At 41.3% G+C, this 13,824-nt stretch overlaps 1 protein-coding gene across 4 annotated transcripts in view; it reads right to left on the bottom strand.

Annotated features, from left to right (window-relative positions):
• LOC143279862 (uncharacterized) overlaps positions 1 to 13,824 on the bottom strand; it is a 78,061-nt gene that overhangs the window by 31,687 nt on the left and 32,550 nt on the right. For 3 of the 4 annotated variants that reach the window (XM_076584124.1, XM_076584122.1, XM_076584123.1), the window contains exons 2-6: positions 13,120 to 13,222; positions 9,244 to 9,417; positions 5,325 to 5,693; positions 3,379 to 3,511; positions 290 to 525 (exon numbers count right to left, since the gene is read on the bottom strand). In XM_076584124.1, coding sequence (XP_076440239.1) covers positions 290 to 525; positions 3,379 to 3,511; positions 5,325 to 5,693; positions 9,244 to 9,417; positions 13,120 to 13,162 — 955 coding nt within the window. In that variant the 5' untranslated portion in view covers positions 13,163 to 13,222. Of the gene's footprint in view, positions 1 to 289; positions 526 to 3,378; positions 3,512 to 5,275; positions 5,694 to 9,243; positions 9,418 to 13,119; positions 13,223 to 13,824 lie in introns of those variants that run through there. The other variant, XM_076584126.1, reaches the window with a different exon arrangement.

Below are 13,824 nucleotides of genomic sequence, written 5' to 3'. Positions count from 1 at the left end.
CCTGTGAGTTAACAAATCCCACTTTCCCCAATCAATCACTAATGACCAACAATGACAACAAATTCACCTGTGAGTTAATAAATCCCACTTTCCCCAGTCAGTCACTAATGACCAACAATGACAACAAATTCACCTGTGAGTTAACAAATCCCACTTTCCCCAATCAATCACTAATGACCAACAATGACAACAAATTCACCTGTGAGTTAACAAATCCCACTATCCCCAGTCACTGACTGATGACTAACATTGAAAACAACTTACCTCAGATCGAACAAAGCCCACTTACCCCAATCAAAGACGTGGAAGACAAGTGCTTCTCTTTGGTGCACACTCCCAAAAGTGTTCCTGACAGTCCAGTAAAAATGGACTTCTAGGGTGATACTTCCAGAGCGATACTGCCCACATCTTTGGTATTTCTTCAAATCGATGACACAAGCTTGACACAGTCCTTCCGATGTCGGGTCTTGGCACCTCAAGTCGCTTGCCTTCTTTAAACAGCTTCTTACAATGGATCTGTTTTTCCTGGATGGGAGAAAAAATGAAATGGTGCACGCAGTTGGTAACACGCTCTGCTCATTTGTAACCTACACTACTCAACTTGGGTACACAGCTAACACAATTCCGTGCAGGAATGGTGGCACAAGGAGCAATACTGAAACCAGTAAAACCACACCTGTGCAGCAAGCCTGGACAAATGTGAACATATATTCACTCTGCAAAGTGGAGTGGTGGTCTGCTGGTAAAGCATCTGCCTTGGAAGCCAGAGAGTCTGAGCATGAAGGATCAAATCCCACACTCGCCAGAAATTTCTTCCCTGCCACTTGAGAGTGAGTGGAAGTCTGGGCATAAAGTTATTTGGAAGAGATGATAAATTGAGGTCCAGTGTGTAGTATGCAGTTTGTGCATGTAAAGGAACTCATGGCAACAAGACAACTGCCAACAGCAAAATTATGTAGAAAATCCACTTTGATAGTAAAACAAATACACCTGCAGACTGAAAAAAAACCAAAAACATATATATATATATATATATATGGGTGGTGCTGCACTGTGGCAATGCAGTCTCCCTGGGGAAAGCAGCCTGAATTTTCACACTGTAAAATCTGATGTGACAAAAAATTGATACAATACAATTCAGTACAAAACAATGCCCTTTAACATGTCTGGGCACTGACTGTATACTGATAGACTTGATTTGTCACACAGACCAAAAACCCTCATCACAAATAAAATGAACAAACAAAATACAGACACAGATTCTCAGACAGTTCTATCTTTTTGAGACTACACTGCTCTCTTTTTGCTGATACTGTGCTTTGTAGTTACTTGTTATACAACCACTTATTAATTATCACTATATTAATGATAATAATAACAATAACACAAAACTTTTATATGGTATGAGAGCCAGTTGTAATGCTGCTCAAAGAGCCTAACATCATGTAGTTGTTAAATGTAGACATGACATAAAAAAACAAAACAAAAAAATAACCCAACCCAGAACAGCTCTCTGTCACTGAAAAATAATACAATGTGTTCAAGAATACATATATGCAGCATATGGATCAGCATATTACTGATTTCAAAATTTCAAACTTCAAAATTCTGATTTCAAACTTTCAAGCTTCTTTCCACACTCAGATGGGTTATAGCCGCTCCTGTTGTCACAAAATTACCCAGCCACTAAAACCTTGAATATGGACCTAAAATCTCAAACAAAAATGATGCCCTGTAAACTGATTACTGCTGCATTTATTTCTTTAAAAAAAATATCCCCAAACCTGTACAACTGATCAGTTGCACAACTGACCTCAGAACTTAAACCTGCCTGTAACCCTGTGAATACACACCAGAGGAGTGAGCTCATTCTGGCAGATGATACTGGCAAAACATTCAAATATAATATTTAAACAGACTGAAAAAAAAACACCTGAAAAAATCTGGTACGATAATCAAAACAGCAAATCACAATCCTTTGCACAGCAATCACAAATAACAGGCAGTGAAAATAGTCTGCAATTTACGGTGAACAATGAAGTGAACAATCAATGGCATCAACTCATCCACCCCTGCTCATGAACCAAGAGTGGAAGAACATGTTGCCATGAAAACCGGCCAGCATGCTCTACCATCACTATGCCTTCTCATTCCGTTAATCTGTAGACCCCCTCAACCCTTGGGATCTTACAGCCTCAGCAGGTTTCCATGCATATGCAGAACAAAAAACACACAGAAAATCAATATACTGTTTTTCCTAAAAATTAAGTGTGGACACATCCAGAAATTCAGTAAAAGTTAGTTCCCTTCCCTTGCGGTTTATGTACATCCAGGAAGGCGAAGACTGTTTTAATGAGATGGATTTTGATGCCAGAGCAATACACGGGCACAGGGCTCAATGAGTCAAAAACAAAACAAAAAAAACAACAAAAACACACACACACAAAAAAAAAACCACGCACAAAAAAACAAACAACGTTTAAATACAGACATTAAAAACTGCTCTGATAAATAATAAGAATTTTGAGTGGGCTTGTTCTGAATGAGGACATGTGTGTGTGTGTGTGTGTGTGTGTGTGTGTTTCTTTCTTTCTTTAGTTGTGTGTGTGTCTTTTTCTTTCTTTCACTCTATGTATGAGCGTCCTATTTTGTGATATCAGACACACAGAAAAAAAAGAGTCACTTTATGAATGAACATCCTATTTTGCGATATCAGACACACATTAAAAAAAAAGAGTCACTTTATGAATGAACATCCTATTTTGCGATATCAGACACACAGTAAAAAAAAAGAGTCACTTTATGAATGAACATCCTATTTTGCGATATCAGACACACATTAAAAAAAAAGAGTCACTTTATGAATGAATATCCTATTTTGTGATATCAGACACACATTAAAAAAAGAGTCACTTTATGAATTAACATCCTATTTTGTGATACCAGACACATGAAAAAGACAGAGTCACTTTATGTATGTGCATCCTATTTTGCGATATCATACACACATTAAAAAAAAAGTCACTTTATGAATGAGCATCCTATTTTTTATAACATCAGACATATATATAAAAAAAAAAAAAGGCACTTTATGTTTGAGCACAGATCTGCAAGAGAATGCATGAGGGCGGTGGACGGTGAGAGGAAGCAATGGAACTGAGACAGGGGAATAACAGAAAGAGAGACAGAAAAATGAAATGGAAGATTAACAACAGTTTCTACTGGTGTGTGTCTGTCTGCATGAGTACATGTGCGTATGTGAGTGCCTGTTTGCCTGCGTGTGTGCACATATGTGTGCATGCAAGCTTGCTTCTGCACATGTGTGTGATGGAAATGGAGAAAGAATATTACTGCAGTTCAGTGTAAGTGTATTATTACCATGTATATGTGAAGGTCCAATAGGTGTCCAAGTCATTGAGGTCGTGGCCAGTTTTGACAGGGTCAAGCAGCACCGTAATGTTCGCCATCGGCTCATACACAATGCTCACGTTCCGTGGAGGCACAGGCTCTTCTGGTAAACAGCCATGCAAAGCACATAAAAATAAGCTCGCAATGTTCCAGTCTTTGCATTTACATTTTACCGAATACTTCACTGACTCAATAAGACACATTTTTTCACGTGTTGGTGTATGCTACACAAACAATGCACCTGAGAACCAGTCATTCAATATGATTACATAACAGAGAAAAATGCTTAAATGCTAAGTTGATGCAAACTTCACATACAAAACAAAACAATACAATACCTCACAAGTATTTCAGTTCTGACTCCTGACTACTTTCATGTGTGTGTGTATGTTTGCTTTATTTGGCAATGTTCACATGTTTACATTCTATTACACTGGAATACAAATCACACATTTTTCTTTCAGTGTGTGGAAAACATATGTTCTACTTGCTTTATACTGTATACCTGACAGCTCCAATTACATTCCTGTGGTTTAAACTATGCCTGTATTAACTGGAAACCAAGCTCTCCCTGCAATGACATGTAACACATACGTTGTATTTTTTTTTTATTGCAATGTTTCATATTGTAATACTTCTTGTCACAAACTGATTTCTTCCTATTTGGTGATACCAGACACATAAAGAAGGGTCACTTTATGTATGAGCATCCTATGTATGAGCATCCTATCAAAGTGGACTTCTTCCACAGAACTTTGACAGATGACAACTCTTACGTTGATATCTGTTTTTCAGTGCGCCATGTGTGTGCTGCATGCGGGACCTCAGTTTCATGTCACAGAACAGTGACACTGGACCTTCACACTAAAAGATTAAATACATTCAGGTCAATAAAACTGTTCATATCCATCTTCATCGTAGCATGTGAGCAAGCAAACAGAGCATGCATATAGCAAGTTATTATTATTACTGATACTTAAATAACGCTTATCTTTGGTCGAGTCCAAACTCTAGGTGCATTACAAACATGAAGTCCTTTGCAAAACAGGTTGCCTAAATGGGTAGAGCTGACAGAAAGCTGTCTTTAGGCACTGTGTCATTCAGTCAGGCTTCAATCATGTGCATATACACATTATTAGAGAGGATTTTTCTTAGAATATTGCCAGGGACAACACTTTTGTTACCATGGATTCTTTTATGTGTGGTACCTGCATGCTGCGCAATGGATCTCAGTTCATCATCTCATCCGAGTAACTAGTGTCCAGACCACCGCTCATGGTCTTGTGGATGGAGAGAAAATTCTGGCGAGCGCGGGATTTCATCCCACACACTCATTCTCTTGCTTCCTACGTGGACATGTTACCACTAGGCGACCACTCTACAAGTGTAGGGTTGGAAACATAAACAGCCCATATACGTGAGAGAGGCACTTGGCTATGGACTGATGTAAGTGGCTATATTTGGTCCCTTGATAATTAAGGTAGCTGCTTTGTTTTGTGGGTTTTTTTTTTGTTTTTTTGTTTTTTTGCGTGTGTGTTGTATGTGAGAGTGTGTGTGTGTGTGTGTGCACGTGTTTTTACATGTGCATATATGTATACACAGGTTTCCATTTGAGAATGTGAATGCACACACATATATATATAACAGACAACAGTTTGCATGGTCATAAGAGAGGAGAGAGAGAAAATGGCCACAGAAATGACAAGCTCACTATACATCAACACAGAAAGTGCCTGGTCTGGAAGAAGAGAGAAAAAAACAAAAAAAACAAAAAAAAACACAAAAAAAAACACACACACACACAAAAAAACCACCACCACAAAACGCAATTCCAAACTGACAACAGGTCACAAAACTGACAGCTTACCTTCACTTTAATGATTTTTCCACAGCACATGGTACCACAGACAGCTTACCTCCTACAAAAAATCGTTTTTGTCTGTAAACACCGGGGTTCAGGGTGTCCTGACAGGCGTAGGATCCTTGAAAGGCGGTGGTCACGTTGTGCATCTCTATGGTCACATTGCATGGGGTCTTCTCCACCACCACAATGTTCTGCTGGATCAGTGGCCAGTGCTGCAGTGTGCTGTTGCCCTTTGGGAGAACCGTCAGGTTTGTCGCCAGATTCTCACCCAGTCTCTGTGCGCAGTAATCGATTCCGTTTCTGACACTGTACTTGCACAAAATCATCAGGCTGTGGTTGGCAAGGAAGAGAAAATCGCGTGATGCCGGGTCCGGTCTGTTTTGCTCTACCTCCACGCTTGTGTTCAACACCCAGAAGTCGACTGCAGGAGGAAAGTTTTTGCATGTCAATTTTTTTACAACCTACAGTGCAACTTAGCATGTTTTACACACAAAGGCTCAATATGATATCAAGCTATCATAATTACATAAAAATTTAAATCATCAGAGTCTGCAAAGTAACTGCATATATGTGTAAGGTTTCAAAGTCTTCCTCTGTGAGTGTTGGTACACATGTGTGTTTATGTGTCTATATGGTGGTGTGTCCATCGAGATCGATGATGACCATTGTTGTCATCCAGCTGGGGGATAGGGGGAGGGTGGTGGTGGGGTGGGTGGGAGGATGCTCATGAATCTATCTGTGAATGCATAGATGGCTGAATAGTCCAATCTGCGCATGAAATGTTCGCTGACAGTTGGGGCAGACAAAGACAGGCATACCATTGTCAGGGAGCTTGTTTGCCCGTGACTTTCTGGCCTGCCTCTTCTGAACAGCTGCAGCAGTCATGTTGGCCTCGCACAACTTGGCGCCTTTGTGCACAGCAGCACGCCATTTGTCACGGTCCACTGCAGATTCCTCCCAGGAGTCAGGGTTGATATCAAACGCTTTCAGAGAGACTTTCAGAGTATCTCTGAAGCGCTTCTTCTGACCTCCGTGTGATCTCTTCCCTTGTTGCAGCTCGCCATAGAAGAGCCTTTTGGGCAGCCGATGGTCTGGCATGCGCGCCACATGTCCAGCCCAGCGAAGCTGGGACTGCATCAGGATGGTGAAGATGCTGGGAAGGGTGGCTTTTGCGAGCACCTCTGTGTCTGGGGTCCTGTCTTGCCACAGTAGCTTCCTGAGGCATGTTGTGTGGAAGTGGTTCAGCTTCTTGGCATGTCGTTGGTACACTGTCCAAGTTTCGCAGGCGTACAGTAGTGTGGGGAGAACTACTGCTCTGTAGACCTTTAGCTTGGTCTCAAGACTAATGCCTCTTCTGTTCCAGACATTTGCATTGAGTCTACCAAAAGTTGCGCTTGCTCTTGCAATCCTGACGTTCACTTCATCGTCGACTGTCACATTTCGTGACAGTGTGCTGCCAAGGTATGTGAACCGCTCCACCGCACTGAGTCTCTGACCGTTGACTGTGATGTTGGGCTCAATGTAGGGTTTCCCTGGGGCTGGCTGATGGAGAACTTCAGTTTTCCTCGTGCTGATGGTAAGGCCGAAGTTCCTGCTGGCAGTGGCAAACTTGTCGACGCTGAGTTGCATGTCAGCTTCAGATCCAGCGTTGAGGGCACAATCATCAGCAAACAAAAAGTCTCTGATGATGTCTGTCATGACCTTCGTTTTTGCTTGAAGCCTTCTGAGGTTAAACAGCTTGCCATCTGTTCGATACTTTAGGCCGATTCCAACATCGCCATCTCTGAAGGCATCAGTAAGCATTGCAGAGAACATGAGGCTGAACAGCGTTGGAGCCAGGACGCAGCCTTGCTTGACACCATTTGTGACAGCAAAAGGAGCAGATGTTTCGCCATTGTCCTGGACTCGAGCCAGCATGCCTTCATGGAATTGGCTGACCAAGGAAATAAATTTCCGAGGGCATCCGTACTTGGCCATGATCTTCCACAGTCCCTCTCTACTCACGGTGTCGAAGGCCTTAGTGAGGTCGACATAGGTGGAGAACAGATCAGCATTTTGCTCCTGACATTTCTCTTGCAGCTGCCTTGCAGCAAACACCATGTTGGTGGTTCCACGCTCTTTCTGGAATCCACATTGGCTCTCAGGCAAATGACCTTGGTCAAGGTGTGCTGTGAGGCGGTTTAGTAGGATCCTGGCAAGTATCTTGCCTGCGATGGAGAGCAAGGAAATGCCCCGATGGTTATCACAGGCTTGCCGGTTCCCCTTTCGCTTGTACAAGTGGATGATAGATGCATCTTTGAAATCCTGGGGGATCATCTCTTCTTTCCACATGAATGAGTACAGCTGATGGAGCTTCTCAGTCAGCACAGTGCCTCCATCCTTGTAGACCTCTGCTGGTATGGAGTCTGAGCCAGGTGCTTTGCCACTGGATAGCAGACGGATTGCTTTCTGGGTCTCAAGAGGTGTTGGCGGATCGTCCAGTGCTTCGTTGATGGGGACTTGTGGGAGACGGTCTATGGCTTCATCATTTATGAAGGAAGGGCGATTTAAGACACTGTTGAAGTGCTCAGCCCAGCGTTCGAGAATTTTCTCCTTCTCGGTGATCAAGGTATTCCCATCTGCACTGAGGAGGGGGGATGATCCTGAGGATGTGGGGCCGTAGACTTCTTTTAAGGCATCATAGAACCTCTTCATATCGTGCTTGTCAGCATATCCCTGGATCTCATCAGCTTTGTCACTCAGCCACTTATCCTGCATCTGGCTTAACTTTTGCTGAACAGTCCTGCGGATGGCATCGTACGCATCCTTTTTTGATGTGGACTTTGGGTTGCTCAGGTAGGCTTGATGCAGACGGCGTTTCTCATCCAGAGGCTGCTTGATTTCATCACAGTTTTCATCAAACCAGTCTTTGTGCTTTCTGGTCATGGGTCCCAGGGTCTCTGAAGCTGTACTATAGATCAGCTCACGCAGGGTCCTCCAGTCAGACTCCACATTCTGGTTGTCCAGAGAGGCGGATTCCAGACAATCTTCCAGCAGCTCCACAAAGGACTGTTTGATGGTGATGTTTTTCAGCTAAGCGATGTTAAGCTGTTTTGGAGCCTTCTGGCCTTGGGGGCGTCTCTTGGGCTGGATTCGAATATTCAGCTTCGAGACTACAAGGCGATGGACTGTCCAACACTCGGCGCCGCACATGGTCTTTGTTACACCTACATCTTGCCTATCCCTTTTCCTGATGATGACATAATCGATGAGATGCCAATGCTTTGGGCGAGGGTGCATCCATGACGTCCTGTTATGGGTAGGGAGGCAGAAAACTGTGTTGGTTATCAGCAGTTCGTGCTCTGCACAGGTCTGAAGCAAAAGCAATCCATTTGGGTTGCAGTGGCCCACACCGTGCTTTCCAATCACTCCATCCCAGGAGATGTAGTCAGAGCCAACTCTAGCATTGAAGTCCCTAAGAATGATGAGCTTATCTGCTTTAGGGATAGCAGCAATGACAGAGTGAAGGTCCTCGTAGAACTTCGCCTTCACTTCATCCAGGTTGGTCATGGTTGGGGCGTAGGCACTGACAATGGTGAGGTGCTTCTGGCCAGATGCCAGTGGGAGTTTCATGGTCATAATAGATACATAGATGTATATACAGATACATAAATACAGATACAAACACACAAACATACACACATTTGTCTGTGTTTAAATTTGAGAGTTATCATGTTTAAATCTAAAGATCTAGCTTGTCTACATTAAATGACAACACACAGGCATGCGTGCACACTCACGCACACTCATGTACACACACACACACACACACACATACACATGCACACACACCCCCCACATACACATTCACAAACATGCACGATCATGCACACACACAGAGACACAAAGTGTCTATCATAAACACACGCATACACACATGTGTAAACACAAACGCACAACAACCCCTCTGCTGCCACACTGTGGACACTCACACTGCTGGGCTTGGAGTGGTGACCCCAAGGAGAGAACATGCAGCGGCACGATAATCAACATTATCAGAGCCATCGCCACCACCTCCCAGCCACGCCAGGTTTTACCGCCCAGCCACGCCATCTTCAGCCCCCCTACTGACCTCCCTCTCCAACAAACGCAGCTGCTTCTGAGACCTGAAAAATAAACATGGAACCTTGCATCCAATGCCAGTGCCTGCAGAGTGGTTACATTACCATGTTACCTGAATATTACCGATATTTTATATAACTCCCGTCATTGGTCAGAGACCAAGAACTAAATGCATTAAATACACAGGGTCATTAGCACAATAAGCTGCCTGTCTGGGTAGAGATGACTGACAGCTATTTTTAGGCGCTCATCGTTTCCTGTGTCATTCAGTAAGGCTTCAGTCATGCATGCACCCATGCACACACACACATTAACACACATAATACACACATGTATTAGGCTGGATTTAACTGGATTTTCCCAGGACAACTCTCTTGTGCCCTTGGTTTCTTTTACATGTGCATGCTACAGACGGGACCTCAGTTTATCATCTCATCCCAATGACTAATTTCCAGACCACCACTTGAGGTCTAGTTGAGGGAAAGAAAATACTGGCAAGGGGACTTTGCATCCAGTGCCAATGTGTGCATGAATAATAACGCATTGGATCAAAATTAAGACATAAACACAGAATACAACAGAACAAAAATATCATAATCATAAATAAATAAGAGGTTTGCACCAACACAGAATACTATAAAACCAAACAAAAACAACAAAACAAATATATCTCTACACAAACACAGATTATTAAATCTATACAAAGAACACTTAAAAATAAACAAATAAAAAAACAGGTCTACACAAACACAGATTACAATACAAAACAGACAAACAAAAACGCTGTCAAAAATAAAACTGCAGCAAATGCACCTGTATAATATCACTGGAGAATTGAAATACCAATGAAAACTAACAATGAAGACAATGAGGGAAGGCATATTCATGATCTGAGGGCATAAACATAAATAGAAGGCATTACAACAACAGATGTCATTATAATACAAACGGAAGGCATTACAATATATAAACAGAAGGTATTTCAAAATAAACAGAAGGCATCATAACTCAAACAGAAGGCAATACAATACAAACAAAACAGAGAGCATTACAGCACAAGCAGAAGGCATTACAACAAAAACAGAATGCTGAATACAAACACTGAAACAGTAGGCATTTCAATACAAACAGAAGTCATTACAACACAAACACAACACAAACAGAAGACATCACAACACAAGCAGAAGGCACTTCAATACAAACAGAAGGCATTACAATACAAACAGAAGGCACTACAAGTACAAGAAAAACAGATGGCATTACAACACAAACAGAAGGCATTACAATACAAACAGAAGGCACTACAAGTACAACACAGATGGCATTTCAACACAAACAGAAGGCATTTCACAAACAGAAAGCACTACAACACAAACAGAAGGCATTTCACAAACAGAAAGCACTACGGCACAAACAGAAGGCATTTCACAAACAGAAAGCACTACGGCACAAACAGAAGGCATTTCACAAACAGAAAGCACTACAACACAAACAGAAGGCATTTCACAAACAGAAAGCACTACGGCACAAACAGAAGGCATTTCACAACCATTTCACAAACAGAAAGCATTACAACACAAACAGAAGGCATTTCGCAAACAGAAAGCACTACAACACAAACAGAAAGCATTTCACAAACAGAAGGCATCACAACACAAACAGAAGGTATTTCACTACAAACAGAAAGCACTACAACACAAACAGAAGGCATTACACAAACAGAAAGCATTACAACACAAACAGAAGGCATTACACAAACAGAAAGCACTACAACACAAACAGAAAGCATTTCACAAACAGAAAGCACAATGACACAAACAGAAGGCATTTCACAAACAGAAAGCATTACAACACAAACAGAAGGCATTACACAAACAGAAAACACTACAATAAAAACAGAAGGCATTTCACAAACAGAAAGCATTACAACACAAACAGAAAGCATTTCACAAACAGAAAGCACTATGACACAAACAGAAAGCATTACAACACAAACAGAAGGCATTTCACAAACAGAAAGCACTACAACACAAACAGAAAGCATTTCACAAACAGAAAGCATCACAACACACACAGAAGGCATTTCAATACAAACAGAAAACACTACAACACAAACAGAAGGCATTACAACACAAACAGAAGGCATTTCAACACAAACAGAAGGCATTTCACAAACAGAAAGCACTACAACACAAACTGAATGCATTTCACAAACAGAAGGCATCACAACACAAAAAGAAGGCATTTCAATACAAACAGAAAACACTACAACACAAACAGAAGGCATCACAACACAAACAGAAGGCATTTCAACACAAACAGAAGGCATCTCTTTCAATACAAACAGAAGGCATTTCAAACAAACAGAAGGCATTTCAATACAAACAGATGGCATTTCATAAACATCAAACACAGATACTTTCCCTCCCAGATAACGCAAAGCACAGATGTGAGGTCATATGTGTCCAGCACGTTTGACCTCAAAATGACTATAAAACAAAATACCAAAGCATTTTTTTACTAAATTTCCTTTTGAAAGAGAAGTAGACCCTGCCACTGAAAGCCAGTCTGTCTTTCAGCCAATGGACATGACAGACTGCTGTTGTGACTGAGACTGTGGGGTAGTGTTCAGTTCTTTAGAACCATAAACCTGGACCGGCCACTTACTGAGAGGAGTGATCCTGACACTGTAGCAGAACTTAGCACAACTACCATTCTTATAGCCTGTGTACGTCCGTGTGCACAAGTCATCATTTTTATCAAAAAATAAAAACAAAAGATCATTTCTATTTCTCAAGACAGACAAATAAATCTTCCTTCTATGAGGTTTGTTAAATTGAGTGGTTTCAAATGTCATCCACTGTATTTGTCCAAGGCTGCCTCTTCATTATTTATGTAATGTACACTAAAACAATATAATTCCATGCAATTATGCAAAGTAATACGAAAACTGTATATATCATGTACTATACCTGATTAGAATAGTTATCTGTTGATGATCAAGACAAGACGAAAGGCCATTAGGCTATGGATACAATTAAAATCATGTGAACAAAAAGTCACTTCTTCCTCATTTCAAATTGTATTCATGACCCAAGGCCAAAAAGAAACTGATAGAAACTGAAATTACTTGTCTTTTCTTTCCTGAAAAAAGTATAATATTTAACTGAAAGACATAACTGCTACTATTTAGAATCATTTCATGAACAACACTACTATTCACATGCATGCGCACGCGCGCGCACACACACACAATGACACACACACCACACACACACTCAGCAATCAAACATCTTTTGATCTGAACTATATCATTCACTTTTTAGTATCTCGTCCAGATAACAACACTCCAGCTCTGCCTAATCAACACAATTCACAATCTAAATCACACAGATGATGTGAACACCTCATTCACAATATCACTTTCACTAAACACTGCCATCACTGACTAAAAAAACAAACCAAAGAGAGTGAAGACCCAATCACAGTGAAAAGACCCACCCACACAAAGAAAAGACCCATGCACACAAAGAAAAGACTCAATCACAAAGAGAATAAGACACACACTCATAGACTTCAAAGAGAAAAGACCCACAGTTTACACAGAGAAAAGACCCCCACACAAAGAGAATCAGACACACTCACAAACAGAACAGAGAACAGACACATTCACACAAGAGAAAAGACCCACCCACACAAAGAAAAGACCTACTCAGCATACCCTCACATGGAAAAGACCCACTCACAAACACAGTAGCTTTGCTGACTTCCCACAGTTGTCATCAACATCAACCAGCCCCCACTGTGTCACAGACAACTTCAGCCATCCCAGCAGCTGTGGGGCACCTTCTGAAAAATAAAATTTTGCCAGTGATAATGATGATAAAAAATATATATATATATATCATTATCATTATTGTCAATGGGTATTCATAATGTACTCTACATCCTTGGAACAAAGGCCCAAAGTGCTAACAATTAACATCAAATATGGGGACCCACGGGGGAATTGTTATAAAAATTTTCAACAAAGCAGTTTTGCAAAGTAAGCTGTAACAAATGTCACTTGCATCCCTTGAATGTTCTTTCATGTTGCAAGTTATGAAAACATATAGTGTAATCTAACAAAGAGGCTCTCACAGAGAGAGAGGCTCATTCAAATAACGACCAAGAATGGAAGAAGCAACAATCATCAAGAAAAAGAATCAACCACGATGAAAAAAATCAACATCCTCACATCATGGATAACACACATATGCGCACGCGCATACGTGCACAAAACACATACAGCACACACACACAGCACCCCCCTACACATGCACAACACTGGAAAGAGTAGTACATCCCAGATATAAGTGTACTGTATAGTCATAGTTCTTCTGTACTGACGAAATAGAACTTGCAAGCTGTACTTCTCTGAACAGTTATTTTTCCCTATTAAATTCTTTAAA

Source organism: Babylonia areolata, chromosome 3, assembly GCF_041734735.1.
Source record: "Babylonia areolata isolate BAREFJ2019XMU chromosome 3, ASM4173473v1, whole genome shotgun sequence".
NCBI classification, from domain to species: Eukaryota; Metazoa; Mollusca; class Gastropoda; order Neogastropoda; family Buccinidae; genus Babylonia; species Babylonia areolata.
The sequence above is the reverse complement of the archived record's forward strand: the minus strand, read 5'-3'. Positions and strand labels throughout refer to the sequence as shown.